General features: G+C 39.6%; 1 protein-coding gene across 15 annotated transcripts in view; it reads right to left on the bottom strand.

Annotated features, from left to right (window-relative positions):
* The window catches only part of LOC311287782 (receptor-type tyrosine-protein phosphatase delta), a 441,129-nt gene that overhangs the window by 69,779 nt on the left and 352,654 nt on the right, over positions 1 to 18,696 (bottom strand). For 5 of the 15 annotated variants that reach the window (XM_084404823.1, XM_084404828.1, XM_084404816.1 and 2 more), the window contains exons 8-17: positions 16,384 to 16,572; positions 14,894 to 14,911; positions 12,537 to 12,647; positions 9,579 to 9,590; positions 6,855 to 7,124; positions 5,184 to 5,765; positions 3,438 to 3,583; positions 3,173 to 3,317; positions 1,480 to 1,785; positions 424 to 617 (exon numbers count right to left, since the gene is read on the bottom strand). In XM_084404823.1, the coding sequence (XP_084260949.1) occupies positions 424 to 617; positions 1,480 to 1,785; positions 3,173 to 3,317; positions 3,438 to 3,583; positions 5,184 to 5,765; positions 6,855 to 7,124; positions 9,579 to 9,590; positions 12,537 to 12,647; positions 14,894 to 14,911; positions 16,384 to 16,572 (1,973 nt within the window). The remainder of the gene's footprint in view (positions 1 to 423; positions 618 to 1,479; positions 1,786 to 3,172; positions 3,318 to 3,437; positions 3,584 to 5,183; positions 5,766 to 6,854; positions 7,125 to 9,578; positions 9,591 to 12,536; positions 12,648 to 14,893; positions 14,912 to 16,383; positions 16,573 to 18,696) is intronic. The other 10 variants (XM_084404824.1, XM_084404818.1, XM_084404825.1 and 7 more) reach the window with 3 other exon arrangements.

The raw sequence follows: 18,696 nt of genomic DNA, 5'->3' as shown, positions 1-18,696 counted from the left end.
CTGTGCACCAGAACACAGTAATAACATATGTCCTTAAAAACTTTCACTCTTAAAAATGTACTTTCCCATTCAGGCTTCACAGTTCGAAATCAAAGTTTGTTCACAAACTTTAGCCTCTAGTTTATTATTGCCATCACCGCAGTAAAAGCTGGTAGCTGATACCATCTTAGATTAGAAACAAACCAGCTATCAGCTGAAATTCTGTTTCCATCTAGAAACCACCTTCCATGTTCCTACAGCTATCACCTATAACTATATTCTAGCAGGGATTTCTTTCAACTTGCTGTTTTTTTTTTTCCAGTGACCATATTGAAATGCATTCTAGGATTGCCAAAACATCACATAGACCGAAATCAAAATAGTTGCCAAAAGCTTGTAAAGATTTACTTTAGAAATGGTGCAGCTGTGCAGGTGGGTGCCTACCTGAGCGTCATCGATCAAGATGTCCTTGATGACAGGGTGCCCAATGGGTTCCCCATTAACCATCCTCACATAGTGCACCTGGTACCCACGGATCTGCCCGTGCTGTCTGCTCGGCACCGGCGACCGCCACAGCACTTTAACAGATGTGGAGTTGACAGCCTCCACCTCGACTTTACGAGGAGGGCCACTGGGCACTGAGAGAATTATGGGATAAAAGACAAAAAGGTCAAGCTTAAAGAGGACACTTCCCGTCCGACTGGACATCTCTCAAGAGAAAGTGGTGAAGCAGACAAAAATCTACAAAATGGGTATATACCACTAACAAGTACTGGATAACACTAATATCTCAACAATGAGAAGTCAAAAGCAAAAAAAACAAAAAGAGAGGAAAAAAACAAAAACAATCCCCAAAAACAGGTCACAGAACTGACCTAATTTTTTTCTGAAAAATGGGGTTAGTGGAGTCAAAATATGGAATAAAAATAACAAGCAAAAACGCCAAGAGGAGTGTTTCAGAGCTTTGAAGCACTCAAAAGGAGTTTGGCTATGATAGAGTGAAGACAAAAAGAAAAAACAAATGGAAAAATTTAAGAAAAAAATGTCATTAGCGTGGGACATTTGAGAAAAAAGCCCCATTTTAAAAGGATTCACAGTTGATATAGGCATCTTTTCTCATGTATGAAAATGAGTTTAACTCCATAAAAAAAAAAAAAAAAAAAAACTTTGATCTTTGATCTTAAGAAAATGGGGGAAAAACAGCAAAACATTTGGGATTGTTGAAAGTTTAAGGTTGTCAGAAGACCATGCCATGAAATTTCCAAGAAAGTCTGGTCACGTAAAAAGACAAAAAAATTCTCTCGAACATTCTCCCAAAATAAATGTTGGCTCGGTGAAAGGTCACAAAAAATCCTGGTTAGTAGAGTTAGTGTAAATACAGGAGACTAGAGGGGCGAGTGGGTTTTAGGGTGTCTTGGGCAGAAGTCTGCCAGAAGTGGGGCATGTTTTAAGGGTAAAGACATTAGAATAGGGTCACAGTGGCGTGTGGGTAAGACATACCATCTTCCTCTGTACGGATTAGCTGAGGTAAACTCTCAGGGCCTTCCCCCGCTTCTGTGTGGGCGCTCACTGTCACACGGTATTCTGTCCATTTGTCCAAGTTTTCCAATAGATAATGGTACTTTTCAGGCGGTATGTCCGATATTTGTTGCAACGAGGTATCGTCGCCTTCAATCGCCGCATACTGGATGGTGAATTTGGTCATGATTCCATTTTGAAGCTCCACTGGTGGCGGTTTCCAACTTACCAGAATGCTGGTAGAACTGTGACTAGTACACTTGACTTCCTGGGGCGGAGCTGAGGGCTCTGATTGGAGGATCAGAGGATTGTGGGAGGAGTATAGTCATTAAATTGGATTCAAGTGGTTTTGGAGTTTGGTTGGATCCAGGTGAGGTTCACGGGGTTGAGGTAAGAGGATTTTTTTGTTTTTGTGGTGGATGTGTAGATGATGTTGATGGACAAAACAAAAACAAAAAAAGGAAACATAAAATGAGGATGGACCACAAGGACTACATTTATTTAAAAAAAAAAAATGGTGACAAGAAAATAAATTTAAATGAAGCTTAAAAAGATGAACAGAAACGGGCAGACATGTCACAGATTTCTCATAAAGGAGGTATAAAAGATAAAAAAAATTCACAAATAGTGTGGGTGGAACTGGTGCAGACACAAAGTAAAGAACCTACCTTCGTAATTCTACATTATGTTATTTATTCCTAAATATATTCTAAAATTCAGGGCACAAATTTCATTTTCTCTCATCATACTTCAAAAGCATTTTCCAAACATGTGAAATATCTTAATGAGTTGCATTTAACTGGGCCCTGTTTCCTCCAAGCAGTTACCATCAATCCAAAATTTCAAAGGTTGATGTGTCAGCTCTGTACAAACAGTAAATGCATTGCTCACCAACCTTTCCGAGGCCTGTTGGTTTGAGGTAAAAGCCTGGATGGTCCAAGAGTTCATGACTGACGCTTCTAGACTTGGACATGCAAACACTCTACCGGATAAACAGCCCTCCAAGATACTTACCTGGCATGTTCTCAGAGGACCTCATATTTATTCAGATTACCTCAAATTGTGAGTATGAAGTGAAGCACAGTCAAGCTTGTCAACATCAATTATGCATCAAATTATGCAAGATTAATGAACGGGTTGATCTAAAGGTTTGGTTACAGTTCAACTTGAATTAATGGATAATAAATATGAGGTCTTCTGGGAATGCAATTCTCTTTTCTAGCTATGTATCATTGCATTTGAGCTTACAACAAGGCTCCAGGAAAAGGAACCTTTCCAAATTCGGTAAATCTTTCAAATGCAGTGTGGTATACTATAGCCAAAGTCAAAAAACAAGGCACCCTTAAGCTGAACGACTGCAGCCAAACAGATGAATAATTCACTCTCATCTCCTTCTTGGCTTACTTATATGACACCAAATTCAACAAAGTGACCTTGTCATTTGACATTTCCCACAGGTCGGCTTTCATTAAAACAAGATGTGCTCTAACAAGTTGTTTGCAGAAATACCTCCATCTCTCAAAAATCTCTCAGTGTAAACCACTGTTCAAACAAATTCAGGATTTACATTAGCAAACGCTGTTAAGAAATGGAGGATTTCTGCTTCAGCAAGTGCTGCTCCTGTTCTTGGACTGCATGGGTTTAGGATAGACAGTAAAGACAGAAGAGGACCTACGTGTCTGAGGTGTTTCGGCTGAGATTTCGTTGGTGTACGCGCCAACGCCGTGTTTGCTGCGAGCAGCCAGCTGAAATGTGTATGTAGTAAATGGCTTCAGATCTTTCAGCAAATAGGTGGTGGTGGGCTCAAAGCTAACACGTTTCTAAGGAAAGGAACAACAAAATAAAGGTTAACACCCTAGAAAATACAGTACAATCACCCTGACCAATGACAATGATGAAAATTCTGGGAGGCGTTTTCCAATGACTGTTGACATTCAGACCTCCTCTTTGTCATCTCCTTTCTTATAGAGCAGCTCGTATCCGATGATTTGATTGTCCTGGCCCGTCTGAGTGGGGGGGTTCCATGACAACAGGATGCTTGTCTCAGATTTGGCTTCACCTTTGAAGTCCGTCGGTTGAGAGGGCACTATAAAATGTTATAATAAATAACAGAAATTATTTAAAAAAAACATGTAATTTTCAAAGTGTATTTGCAGTAATTTTTATGTTTGTATTGTGGGAATACAATACATAAGGGGGGGGGTAAGCAGACATTTATCTCACTACAGGCTTAGTTCTCCTGGAATAACCTGAGGTTGTGTGGCAGTTCACAGTGTGTAATTACAGTCCCATAACAGACTAAATTGCGACTCAATTGTGTACATCGGCTATATGTATGAATAAAGCTCATCCAATCAGAATGCAGGGTCTGTTTTGAGATTTAGATTATGCGGCGCATATGCGGTCCAGGTATGCGGCAAATACACAGTTGCCAAATTGCTTTATGTTACACTTACTCTCGCATCAGCTGTTGTGTAAACAGTAGGGGTGTAACGGTTCACAAAATTCACGGTTCAGTTCGATACGATACACTTGTGTCACGGTTCGGTTTGGTACATTTTTGATACAGCAAAAAGATAGAAATGCCAGAGAAATTTCCTTGATTAAATTTTTTTAATTCTTTTTTTTATTAAAACTAACATCATAAAGTATGATATTTTTTTTACTTCGAGCAATTCTGGAGCAATAATTGACTCTTTTTAGGAGCATATAAAACAAAACAGCTCCTTGGAAAAAATACTGTAGTAGTTATAAACAAAGGTTTATTTTAGTTCAGAATGATTAACATTTGAGGGCAGCAATTGTATTCATAATGTCAAAATAAAACCGACGTAATGTTACTTGAAGGCATTATAGCCTACTATTCCTGCCAAACTTACATGGTTGCAATTAGTGTTACTACAGTAAATCCATGGTGAATGTTGCTGATCTACACTGGATAGTTCATTCATGCCACAATGTTTCTTCCTGGTTTCCACGTCAGCGCTGTTTGATCCGTTAATAACGGAGAAATGTGAATGTTTCTCACTAGATCTCGCAGCGATGTTATTACTTCTGTGGCGAATTCAAATGCTTTCTTTACTGGATCTCTTATTAGCGCTGTGTAGTAACAGTGTTGCTTTATCAAGATCGGCTCGCGCTGCTTTGATCCAAACTGATAAACGGTCCGTCAACCACACAATAACGAGCAGTTTCGTTCCGCTTGCATTACGTTTGCCATTTGATGTTGGACAGTGTTGTGGTCGCGCCGGCGGATGAGCGCGCTCACCACGCGCAACGCGCCTACATTTTAAATTTCAAAATACCCCCCCCCCCCCAAACAAAAACTCTTCGGTTCTACGCGATTCACGTAAATGACCCAACTGACCAAGAAAATGGCGATTGTCGCCGAAAAGCGACAAGTTTGCAGGTATTAAAAACATAAAATAAATCAAAGCATTTGATTTACAAAAATACATAATTATTAACCTCTGATTATTAAAATATTAACTATTTTTATGTTAAATTTCCAGCAAAAAAAATAAAAAATAAAAGTGTGATATAAAAGAAGAAAATGTGATATAATTATTCATATTCATGGTTATTCATAAGTTTTTGATTAAATTAAACTTCCTTTTTTTTAAATCATGGTAAAAAACAAACTGGACATTGTCCTCTTTGTAATTCCTGTAATTCCCAACACCCACCTCCAGTTTTAGCTATGATCTGCAAATCAGATGAGAGTGGTCCATCTCCTACAGAGGTGAAGGCCAGGACCTTGATGTAGTAAGTCTTATTGGGCGTCAGGCCCGGAATGGTGAGAAAGTTGGAAGTCCTTACAATCTGTTTTTCCCATTGGTTGACATGCTGGCTGGGATCGGTGGTGTAGTAAACCCTGTAGCCCGTAATCTGCCCGTTGGCCTCCTCAGGTTCGTCCCAGTGGATTATAGCGGTCGTGGCACTTAGCATGCGCCCTCTGACTTGCCGCGGGGCGGTACTTGGTGCTTGCTCTGCCGTTTTGGCCTCAATGGCTTCACTGGGAGGCCCACGCCCAATGTTGTTTACGGCGACTACTCTAAATTGGTAGTCGGAGTAAGGGCTCAGCCCCCCCACACTGTATCGAGTGGTGGCGACTCCATCAATCTCTTTATAAGAGTCCTCAGAGTTTTTGGGCTTGTGCTGGATGATGTAATAAGAAACAGGTTCGGGATTTCCAGAATCCCATGTGAGCGTGATGCTTGTTGCCGTGCGTTCTGTTACCTGGGGAACACCTGGCGGCTTCGGTAAAGCTGGATCATCAATAAAGAAACTTGAATCAGTGAATTTCAATTACTTGTAAAATGGAAAATCCACTGCAATTAGTTACTAATGATTATTGGAGACTGTGGGAGGAATTCCCTAAGATTGAATGGTGCCCGCTGATAGTTTATTTGCACATGCTGTCTACTACCTTTTAGTGCCTGATTCACTGAAGGAAATATGCAGATCAGGTAAACTACTTGTCCCGGACAAGTGTTAATGTCGAGCCCTGAGGTGCATTTTATAATGAGCCTAATTTACTTACAAAAGGTAGCATTTCAGCACTTTTAGTGCCTGGATTGCAAATGGTTTGTGAGTGCAAGTTGTTGGACTGAAAAACCGCACAACATGCCTGCAACAGCTTAGTTAATTCAGGACATAAAACATGTGTTGTCAATAAAGTACATTCTAACTATTTGAAAACTAACATTCAGATGTAAAATGATTCTTCTCTTGGTTTAGAGAAAATGCATTAATTGTGTGCGCAATTGTACTGGTAAGCTAAGCAGTGTCGTACGGCTTTGTCATCAGCATTCATGGACCATGTGCTTTTCCCCTGGGATACTAGCCGAAGGTTAAAGTGTCAGCTTGCTCTGCCAACACACAAACAGTAGGCGTGTATTATAGCACCATTTACTGCTAATGTAATACAGCAAAAGAGCTGTCTAGTACAGTCTTGACAGTACCTCCGCGATAAGGAGGAAACCAAGTTCCCCCAGAGGAAGTGAGTCTTTGCAGTTTGTTTAGAACATGTCTTAAATATTCCACATGCTGTAATTTATTGCTTTAATTCAGAGCACATTAGGTGAGGTTGGTGATAGGACAGATACTGTTTAGTCTTTGCATGCTATCTCCTGGGGCATATTATGACTAATGTGGTTTTGTTGTGTCTGCTAGAGACAACGGTTTTGTGTGTGTGGATATAAACAGCTGTAAGTGTGTCGGCATGTTTGAGCAAACAAGTGTGGCAGCAGTAGGAGCTCATGTATTCATCTGCAGAATGTGATAATACAGATCAAATAACAGCAGCTTGCTGCCGATTGGAATGTTACATATCGAATCGTCTCTTCAATTCTCACCTTTGACCGTAATCTGTGCGACTGCCTCTATAACGCCCAGCGTTGACATAGCGACGCACGTATAGTTGGCCGATTGTCGGACGTCAGTGAGTTCCAGCACGTTTCGCCCAATGGGCATGTCATCTTCAGGGGTCAAATCCTCCGACCCCAGCATCCATTTGACATAGGGCATTGGTGACCCCACGGCCACACAGGTGATGTTAACGCTGCCACCGGGCATGATTTCATTGTCCGTTGGGGGAATGGAGAACCGGGGTGGAACCCGTCTCACTGCAAGAGAACACAAGTACTGGTAACTTACCGCACAAACGTACGGCGACGGAACATTCGGGAACATATAACAGATGAAGAACTGACAAAGAATTAGCATTTGGTGGAATTGACCGATACACTGTTTCAACTGATTGATATATGGCAGGATCCAACAGGAAACTAATGCACATGTAGAAGACACAAACATTCCGCCTCACTCCCTTTGGACTGGGACATTGAAACAGACACCATGCACAGGTGACCCACGCGTGACAGACGGACGGCAGCACAAGGAGGAACTGGAGGGCCACAGCATGCAGGAGTTGTGTGTGTTTGTACAACTTCGATGCTGCGTTCTCTTCCAGTTGATGTGAAGGAATGTGCCGAATCACATTGCCACATCACACACACAGCAACAAGTCCCGCGAGAGGGACCCTGCTAAACTAACAACAGGTAGAGACCAGCTGTGACTGTCTGTCTGTGACTGGCTGCCATTCAAAAAGTGGACGCACGTGTCAATGGCAATGCTTGTGAAATCGTTGATAAACAATGCAATAACAATGAAAGGGTGAATTTGAAAATGATTTAAAATTGAAATATGAACAGATGCAGTAAACAAATTCATAGACGACCAAAAGATATACCCAAACGGGGCATGGGGGGGCATTCCTGAATCTGTCATGCAAACAAGCACATTGCTCATTACACAGGAAAAAAAATTGTGAATTACAGAGAAAAGAGGAGGAACAGGAGAGAAGAGGAAAGGAGACGAGGATAAGAGGGGAGAAGTAGTTGAGTCAGATAACAGTAAATCAACAGGGCTATTAAAAGCAGGAGTCTCCAAGACAGAAAGGGAGAGAGAAAGAGACAGGGATACTATCCACTAGCTTCTCAGAAGAGAGTTTATGGGACAGCAGAAGGGTGGGAGAAGATTCAAGAGTCCAAAATAACTGAACCGATGTCAGTGTTACTGCTTACATACTGTCAGTCTCAGATGGCATTGGCTGATCTATAACACACACAGAAGTGGCAGGGGCTTTCTCGAAGCGACAGGCTCTGTCTGCTTTAAGCAGCTTCTGGGAGTCAGTGTGCAGCGGTTTATATCAGTCCTGCTACAATGTGCACGTCTTAAGACAATGAATCACTGGATTTGAGAAAGGGTTCATCACGACAAAAGTTTTGATTGAACCCGTAAACTAGAGCAGTGTTTGCTAGGCATACCGATAGCATACATATTCAAAAGTTTCTTAAAGAGATTAAATTCTCTTTTAAGACTCTAAGACCTAAAACGGATGGGTCAGATAAGGGAGATGTCCAAAAAGTGTACTGTTGGTGTGCAACCATGAACAGGGTTGGGAAAAAAATAAATAGACGTCCGAGTAGAATGTTACATTCCACTATAGCAAGGCTCCTCAAATCCCCCACTGATTTGCAAAGTTTAGTTCGAACCCTAATCAAAGACATCTGAGCAAGCTAATCATTGTCTTCAAAATTACAGTTAGGTGAGTTTGGGCTAAACTCTGTAAGGCCTGATTTGAGGAACCCAGCACTATGGTCATTATCCATGAATCCCATTTACCACCTCCTAATCTTGCTAGTCCACCATGTCCTCCTATTTAAGACCATAGGTGGTCATTGGCTAGGATCTTTATTGTACCACTTAGAATTAAAATGACAAAAGGATTAACCTAAACAAACGTTCCATGAGGACTTGGCGTCTATTTAAGTCTCTCTGCATTAAACCACCAGAAATGGAAGAAAAAGAAGGAAAGATAAGAATTTCAGCGACTGGTGGTATGCATTCGACCGGAGATGTCACGCTTCTCTGGAGATGAAATCTCTAATTATTGCAAGATTCTAGCGCAATTAATTTCCAATTGAAACTCTGTTCCAGGAGACATGATGTTTTTCCTTTCATCTAAATACCGTTCCATTTGTCGAGTCTTGAGAACAACGCTCTACATGCATCAATTGTCCTTTATTAGCAGCTCATTAGGTGGACAGGAAAGAAAATATCTGATCTCACAGACCTACGGAGCATGTCTCATTGCAGTTTGTACCGTGCAAGGTCAGAGCATGGAGTTTTTTCTAGGTGTTAGGAAGGCACAAGTCGGTCAAAGTAATGAAGCAGGACCACTGACATGTGGGTGAGGACAGACAACTTTAGCATGACCAATCCACCATGCAAACCCCCCAACAAACTGTGCACATTCTGACCAACATGCACCACTTTTTGGTCAAGCAGTACAGCGGAGAACAGGGAATTCATTCAGACCATAACAAAAGGAAATGAAGAAGAAACTGTCCAAAACATAAAACATAAGGAACCAAAAGCAGAATTTGATCATAGACACGCAAATGCAGCTACAATAACTTTTTTTTCGTACTTTTGGGAATTGTAACTAGCGTTTGTATCGTTTTTTTTTTTTTTTTGAAGTTTGAAGATGGTTAGAAAGAAAAAACACACCAACCTTCTCGCAGCTCTGAGGGATGTAGGGAATTGATGCGGAAACAAAATAAAATGAGGAGAAAAACAAGGGAAAATACAGAGAGAGTAAAACAGGCCACATTCAACCCAGAGAATTTCTGCTAGAGACAGAATGTCTAGGAAAAGAAAAGTGTGCTGTATTTTACAGGCCTTTTAATGTGCTGCCCATTAAACAATATGACACAGGTCCAGTTATGAGCTTTACATGCCATCAGCAGTTACTGTGGTTTGGACTGACTTTCCTCTGGAGTTTTGTTCATAATTTACAAATATATTTTTGGGTTCCTCATGTAAACCACATGACTGAGACCTGTGCATGAATTTAGCCACACTCCTTAAAGCAGTAGTTGACATCTGGCCTTCAAGGTTTATAAGATGGAACATATTTTGGCAGCTGATTATGATACATTTGGGGTTAAAGTCAATATGAAATCAAAAGCACCCTGTTTTCTTACCAATATGAGATATTAAAAGGTGTACAGGGTGGCTGTTGACCTACAGTGACCAGTCACTCTTATTTATTTTTATGTTAAATCAATTCCTTCAGGATAAAATCAGGGCTGGGTTTCCCGATAACGTTGTCTCTTAGTGCGCAACGAAGACTCTTAAGGTATAACTTAACTAAAGGTATACCATTACTAGGCGTATTCCCGAACTATACCTTAGAAAGCTGCTTAAGATATACCTTCTTACGTGTGACGTTACCGGGTGCTGTCCGTGACGATGGTGCTGAATTGATTGATATCGACGGCTCGAGAATCAATTATTCTCTCGTGCAGGGGCTGCTTCACTGCGTTATGTGAGAAAGCGGTGTTTATAAAAGAAGCACTTCAGAAATAGATGGAATTGCATTTATTAGGACTCATGGGATATTATAAAAAATAATCCAAACTATAATAGCCTAGCCTACATATTTTAAAATTGTATCATATATTGCTGCCACAATAACCATTTAAAAAAATTTACGTGCTTTCATCTCTTTCCCATTTTTGTTCGCTGAGGTGGAGCTGCGATGAAATATTGTTCTTGTAAATACTTTCCAGCATTTCAGTAATAAAAGTGTACATCTTAAATACGGTGCTCGGCAGTGATCAAAAAGGATTTAAACAGTGAATTTTGAATCTCTTCTCGTAAACTCAGAGATGTGGATTCAGACGGCAATTAAATTCCCACACAACCTGTTTGTCAAAAAACTATTTGTCCAGGGATTTGTACGCGGGTTGGGTGAGAAAAAACACTGACATTATGGATTCGGACGGCAATAAAATCACTTACCCCTGTAAATGTTTAAAATACCATACGAGCCCATGATAAACAATAGCGTCCGAATAGGACTTAACTGACGGGTCTGCTTTCACTGGCCTTTGAAAGCGCTCCGCGGACGACGCCGTCTTTTAGAACAACTATTCGCTGTATCGCTGCCATAGTTTGAGCAAACTCCCCACCGCAATCATTCCCTTTAAATAGACTATTAAGCCTTTAATGGTTCGGCAGCTGATGTACCTTTGGATAATATAAAAAAAATCTAACAACAATCCGTATAATGACAATTTTATTCTTTGCAACACTTGAATTAGCCTAATTGAACACTGTCTGGGTGTATTAAAACTTCAGAATTATATTCGTATAGACCTGCAACAGTGATAAGGTAAAGCTAAGCGTGGTCCAGACCAACCTTCCGAACGTATGACTTACAGAAGGTATACTTAACTAAGAACGTTTCGGGAAACACGTATTAACGATAAGGTACAGCTTAAGGTGTAACTTAAGAACGACGTAGCGTTAAGAAGGTTTCGGGAAACCCAGCCCAAGCCCCCTTTTTTATCAAGCCCTATGTTTCATTATGAAATACATCACAGTAATAAAGTAAAAAGGATTGAGAACACAGTTGACTTGTTGACTTCATGTTGACTTTACTGTGCCAGATTATATAGATGTAAACTTGAACTAAAGAATGCACATAAAGGCACATGCTCCATCATAAGTCAATATCAATAAACATTTTTTTTATTTATACAGTTGAGTGATTCTTCAGTTAGTGGAACTTCTGACTGCTTGAAAAAAAGAAAAGAAAATTCCTTACATTAAATTGGAAGCTATAACTCTGAATTTATATAAAATGTATATAAAAAACAACAACAAAAAAAAACATGGATTGTCAGCTCTCAAATACTGACAAATTAGGTATAGGCATCTAATAAAGATACTCTCAAATCATGATGTAAAAATCTTAAAATGAATGACATTACAAAATGTAATTTTTCATTTCCTGGATAACCACATATATACCCAAATGTAAGGCAGCAGTACTAGGTAATTATATTGTAACTTAATTAAAACATTTAAGGCTGATAGTCTGTACTTTAAAACTACAATTTTTGTTTGTATGTTTGTTTTTACTGAACATTTTATTTATTTATTTAATCATCCTAAGGCACAGAAGAGTTCACTTAATTGAAGAATCACCCATACACATTAAATTAAAGTATTTTAGACTACATTACAGATTAAAGATTGCACTGAAATTTGTTATGTTTACAAAAATGAAATGATAAAATAATAACATAAAACTCTTCTTTTGTTTCAAAATAAATGAAAATAGTTTTATTCCGTTTGCCAGTATAAAGAGAGACGAAAAACAGAACAATTTGCTGTAGAGAGGTTAAACTCAATCAATCATTCCTGTTATCTTAAGAGTCAGTCATATAACATACAAAACAAGCAGTCGAGTCAATACAGGTTAAATCGAAATTAAACACCAGACAGGCAGAAAATCAAGGCGGCAGCAAATGTCATACTTGCAAAAATTCTCAGGAAACCAGAGGGATCCAAACAACAAAAGTGACCAGCTAACTGGCTCTATTTGATTCAAATGTGTGTGCGTCTAGAGTTATTATATGCTCTTTTGTTGGTTTTGTTTACCGCCATGAGCTGTTCCTACCTCTGACATACAGGTTAGCAGGTGCAGAATAGCGTGTGCCGTCGTTGTTGGTTGCGACACATTCGTACTTCCCTTGGTCCGATTCCTCACTTTGTTCAATTTGCAGCGCTCCTACACAGTGGGAGAGAACACGAAGCAGAAAACAGATAATTACAATAATAATACAAGCCATTAAACAACTTACACTAGATCACATGCTAGGCCTATTTCTCTCACTATGAATTGGAATTTGTTCTGTTTAGGTCTCCATAAGGGCGGACGCAACAGAATGACTTCAGCTAAAGGCAGTTCACTGCCATCTGACTGCTGCTATATTGATGTTTAACCCTGAGAGGCGACATCTGCAGGCATGCCTCGCATTGGAGAGGTTCGTATAGACTTAACCAGTTTATGCAAGCTAAGCTCCTGGAAGCTGGGGGTAGAAATGTTTCCACTTAAAATGTCTAATGCAGTATTTCATTCTCTAGGCCCGATGCATCATGGGAAAGCAATTTCAGCACTAAAGATGGATTTCACGCTGGATTCGCGATGCATATTATGATTTTGTCAGGAACGGAGTAATTTTGAGGTGCTTAAATCGAAGTGCGTTGTGAGCTAGTATCTCACCCTACAAACTAACTTGCAGCAGTTGCACTAGGAAACGGGTCTAGAGAATAGCATGGCAAACACTGCCATAGACATTTGAGAGGGTACACAGAAAGAAAACAAAAAGAGACTTTGCAGCATTAATTATCTTGGACATTTTACAATCACATCAATGGAGAGGAAAACATACAGTACAAAATACATGTTGCAGGGTTTCTAAAGGCACTTAATTGATAGGGTGTTTCAAAATAGTTTGAGCATTACTGTTTAGAAAAAACAGTTGTGATAATAATCAATAATAATACTGATCAATTATTAATTGAAAGGTCTACAAAAGGTGAGGGGGGGAGGGGGAGGGTAGCCCTGCAATATTATTACACATCTCACAGGACTGTTCATTATGGGAATGAGTGAAAACTGCAATACAGCAGCATATGACTCAAATAAAAAAGGTTTACAGTATACAAAAGCAGCATAAAAGGGGGTTAAAAAAAGAAATTTGGCTAATAAAATTTGGTTAAATTCAATTCGAATTGATCCATCAATAAAATGGCCAAAGACTTCAGAGGGTGAAAGTCAGCAAAAACTGCAGCATTCTCAGGAAAAAAAATACGCTGCTTGAATCGTAAAAAATAGAAGAAAAAAAATCTGTTGGGAGAATTATCGTTACCAGTACATAAACCTCTAGCACATGCAAATCTTTCCAAAGAACAAGAAATGTGTGTCGGCACAACTTACAACCTTTTGACAACCCTTAGCTGAAAAATAAAATGCAATTGTATTAGAAAATTCAAAACGGCCTCTGCCGACAAGAAAGCAACCAATCACTGCCATAGCTTACGCAAAGCTACAAATGACACCCATAAAAATCCACCAATGGGATCAGCAGTGTGGTGTCACATGACCCAGGGAAAAACATTTTTTTTAAAGTGCACTGAACCGCAGCGGACACCGCCTCCTGAGTAGCTTGACAAAAAAAAAAAAAAAAAAAAAAAAAGACACAAAATGGCCACCTCGGTATCGTCTGCCAGACCCACTGTTAGCTTTTCCCCAACCCTGAAGAATGGAAAAAATAAAAACGTCAAAAAGGAAACCAGCCTTCAACCCAAGAAATGCAAGAAGGAAAAATAGGTGGAAGAAGAAAAAAAGCACCGCAGAAACTTTATCAAAAAAGTAGTTGTTTGGGCTTTTTTAGCTTGTTTTGAGAAGGGTATAGGTAGAGGAAAGCAAATGGAGGACGAAGAGCAAAAAAAAAAAGAAGTTTGTAAAGACAGAAAGATGCTTTTTTGGGAGAAAAATCGTGGCAGAGAGGTCTCCGGTGTGTCTCCGACATCTGGGCTCATGTGCGGCTGAACAAGAACAGCTAAGGGGGGGAAAAATGTTTGGCTGTTTTAGTTGGACGAAAAAAAGGGACACATGATCTGCTATGGCCAAAAGATAAAAAAAAATAAAAATAATAATAATAATAATAATAATAAAATAATGAAATAGAACACATATAGGATATGCTTCTTTGGGCTGCAGTAAGCATATCGACTCGGAAGAGAGAAAAAAAATACAAGAGGCTTTCTTAAACTGAAAGAAAACCAAACAAAAGAAAGAAAGAACGCTTACGCAAAAAAGGTGATAGATGGGTGGCGTGAACAGAACGGGATGGTGGGGGAGGGGGACAATGGGGAAGATGCCGGGGCGTTTCATGGATGCAGACACATGTGGGACAGGAAGAATGAAGTCAGTTGTTCATTCTGTGAACTTGAGTTGAGCACTCTTACCTCTTATTGGCGTACCACCTGGGTGGATTATATGAATGCAAATAAGATTAAGAAAGAAGAGTCGTTAGTACGAGAAGAGAGTCTGGCCGCTTTGGAAGAAGAATCAAATTAGCTTTGCTTTGCTTTCTTACAGACTTTATTAGGCTACAACAGGAAAGAGAGACTCAGAAAAGACAGCCATTGGCTCTAGTGGAGAAAAGCACAGGATTGAGCATTGGTCACTTTAGGAGGTCAAAGAGCAACTGGTACAGTGGATGAAGCACAAGGGGCCATTTTGAGACCTGTTGTGGCCGTGATCTAGCGGGAGGGGAACTAAGGATTGATTGGGAACAGTGGAGAGTCTTTGAGCTGTGATTTGAGACAAAGATGGAGTGACAGTGTCGGTGCGTGGCCCTGACCAGCTGCTCGTGTTGGTGTGTGCTTTACTGCTAGTCAACTAGTGTGTGCTCTGCTAGTTTATCGACACCGTTAGTAAAATGCATGCCATGCATTTTAACAGTAGTTTGAGAAACATGGAACATTAGTGGGAGGCATGTGTGCTCAGATCTACAAACTTACCAAATGACTCTGGAGATTTACAAAACAGAGAGAAGAAAGACAGCATAGAAAATATGATTATATTCCTTACGTTTGCTCTTGTTGACACACTTAAATCTGACACTCTATTGCACAGGGTTATAAACGGCTAGGAAAATCAAGAGAGAAATCAGACAACGAAAGAAAACAGGACAAGGGCAAAGCGGAGAACTCTGGGAAGACATATTGTACCATATTGAGTGCTGGAAAACACATCGTATTCAACTCAACAATTACATATTCACAATGTGCGTCAATTGCAAAACGAAATAGGGTTGTGGGGAGCGTTACGAGAGAGACCGCAGACAAAGAGAAGGAACGTCTACTGCGGCTCCCAATTCAACGGAAAAGAATCACCAACATTTTCAGCCCTGAATTTGGTCAATTGGATGCGCAAACACACAACAAAAGTCACACACACAGGGACGGACGTCTCTCTCTCTTTTTCTTTTTTTTCCCGTTTTTGGAAGTAATAGAGGTTTTTTAGGCTGTTGGTACATGTGCATCATGACATGAAAGCAACAAACAAAACAACCTTGATGATTCTTTTGAGAGCAGTGAATGAAGCCAGATTGTACTAATTGCGCATTTAAGGAAGAGAAATAAGGACATGGAGAACGACAGTTATTTATTATGCATGGTTCGGCTGCTTTTTAACTAAGTGTTAAAATGGAAACAAAACAAAGCCCAATTTAAGCTGGCCAAAAATGCAGTCATAGCAGTGAATCATGAGTAATAAATTAAACAGACAAGAAAACAAGACACCACACACAGAGGGGACGTAGACGACGATGCCGTTTCCTACAGAAAACCAAAATATTTTCCATGAGAAAGAACAGAAAGTCAAATGTAAAGAAGGACAGTCGCTGCTTTTCTTCTGCCGTTATGGAGCCAAGCGTTCAGAGGAAAATTACCTGATCGAAGCTGTTTGATGCGTCCGTTGTTGTTACTCGTGTTGACCGGGAGGAAGTCTTTGAACCAGGAAATGTCTGGGTCGGGGTTCCCGCTAGCAGCACAGAGCATGGTGGCGGTACGGGTGCGCTCTACCACCTTGAGCTGAGGGCCCATGTCTATGGTGGGGAAACCTGCGGGCAGCTGATCCTCTGAAACACAGCAACACCAGCACAGTCACACACAAACACGCACATGCACTTTCATTGCTCTTCAAGCCTTTATCACATTTAGGAAGCTGAGGTAACCTGGAGAAACTTGTGGGTTTGGTCCCAGCTAACAGGGAATGTTCTCAGAACTTTGGCTAACATTTTGGCATGGTTCTCTCAAAATGATGAACAAATGTTATTTAAGTAACATTAATAGATAGTGTGTTGAAAGTTATCTGGTCTTTAATGATGCACTCAAAACGTTAGCACAAAATAGGCGAGTAGTGTTTCTTTACAAAGTGAAATCACCAACTACTAGCCTGACATGCATAATAGTCATTTTCTTAACTCCATGTAAACAGGAATCGGCTTGACAACATTAGGTCTAAACACGAAAAATGCTCCGTTTTTTATACATCGTTGTCATGTAAACTCTTATATCAGTACCCTTAGTCAGTAAAATATGCCAGAATGGGCAACAGGGCTGCCAATCACTAGGAGCTAACTGGTTCAGGACTAGTTCATTTCCCTTGAATTGTTGAATTATCCCTACAACAACAATTTATGGAAAAAATAATGAAATGAAGCCGAAAAAGGCATAAAACAGCTTATAACTACGCTACCGTTAGTCCGATCGACTTGAACATGGCCTACCATGCCTTTCTATGAGGACATTGGCGTATCTCGAAAAACATGGCCGCCATTAGCCAGTGAAGTTTGAGCACCTATTAGACAAGGTTAACGAAGGTTGATCGGAACAAAACACGGTGGGCATGTTCAACTCATGGCCCTAGAGGTCTGTAATAATTTTGAAAGAAATCGGCCACTAGATGGTGCTAACGAGTTTTATGTCTCTGTAATCACGTGGTGTTTCACACATCCACACAATATGCATATCATTTGATAGATCTCCTCATACTGAACAACTTTGCCTCAAGAACCACTGCTGTCAATCAAATCATCTGTTAATTATTTGAGATTATTTGAAAACTCTACTTTTTCAAACTCCTCATAGACCGTTTGTCCGATTTGCTCAAAACTTCACATGCATCATCTAGGGACCCTCATGGCAAAAAGTTGTCAAAATAATTTTGATCGATGAAACCGTTTAGCAGATAATTTTTTTTATATATTTCTGGTATGGCCCATTGTGAGTAACATGTCTATTTATTGTGTGTACAAAGTAGAAACTTCACAAAACTGTGTAGATATGGAGAACAACTGATTTTGAAGAAACGTGCCAGGTTTCAAGGATTTCTGATGCTCAGAGGGCTCACAGTACATTCTATCAAACGTTTAAACTGAAGATGAAGCCTTAAATATCACTGTTGTCCACAAGAGGGACAATAAATCTTTTTAATCTAATCTTTATCATCATCCAGCATTGGCTGATAAACAAATGTTTAAAACCATAATTTTTTTCAAAGAATTAGGGTGCACTGGTACTATAGATTTATATCATTTGCGCATTCTCCATCATGGATATTTTATGGTTTCAGGCCTACATTTCGGTTCAACCTAGACCACAACAGCATAGTTGGCATGACAGTCTTAAATGCTTGAACTCTGTTAATTGCTGCTTGCAGCTATATTTATTTTAATAATTCAAAAATAAATTAAAAAAATTAGGTACAATGGCATTTTCTTCATCTCTCGAACATTTAAAGTAAACTTAGTTTAAAAGTGTGAAAATACTTTTAGCAGACCATTAATAAAGCCTCATTCACACCTAGATGTATCAATGTACGCAACCACTCGGCCCGGATGTGAGGTATTCAAATAAAAACTATAAGCCTGAGGTTTATCAATATACACAAAATTTTGCACTAAAACAATCTTCAAACACTATCTCAAAAAAAAAAAAAAAAAAAAAAAATGTATAGTTATTTCCAAAGTAATTATTTATTACTTAATTATTTATGTTGATTAGCCCGACATAACCTGCAATGTTTTCATTTTAATCATATTGTCGGTCATTTGTATTGTGTGGATATATTCATACAATCTTTGTTCACTTTTTTACCATGGTTAATACGCGGAGGGTAACGGCTGCTTAAAAAAAAAAAAAAAAAAATCCTGATTAATAAATTAATTCATTAAAAAAGCCCTTGCAGTTTGCTGTCTTTT

This window comes from Rutilus rutilus, assembly GCF_951802725.1.
Source record: "Rutilus rutilus genome assembly, chromosome: 3".
Lineage (NCBI taxonomy): Eukaryota > Metazoa > Chordata > Actinopteri > Cypriniformes > Leuciscidae > Rutilus > Rutilus rutilus.
Note: the sequence above shows the minus strand (reverse complement) of the source record. Positions and strands in the feature narration are given on the sequence as shown.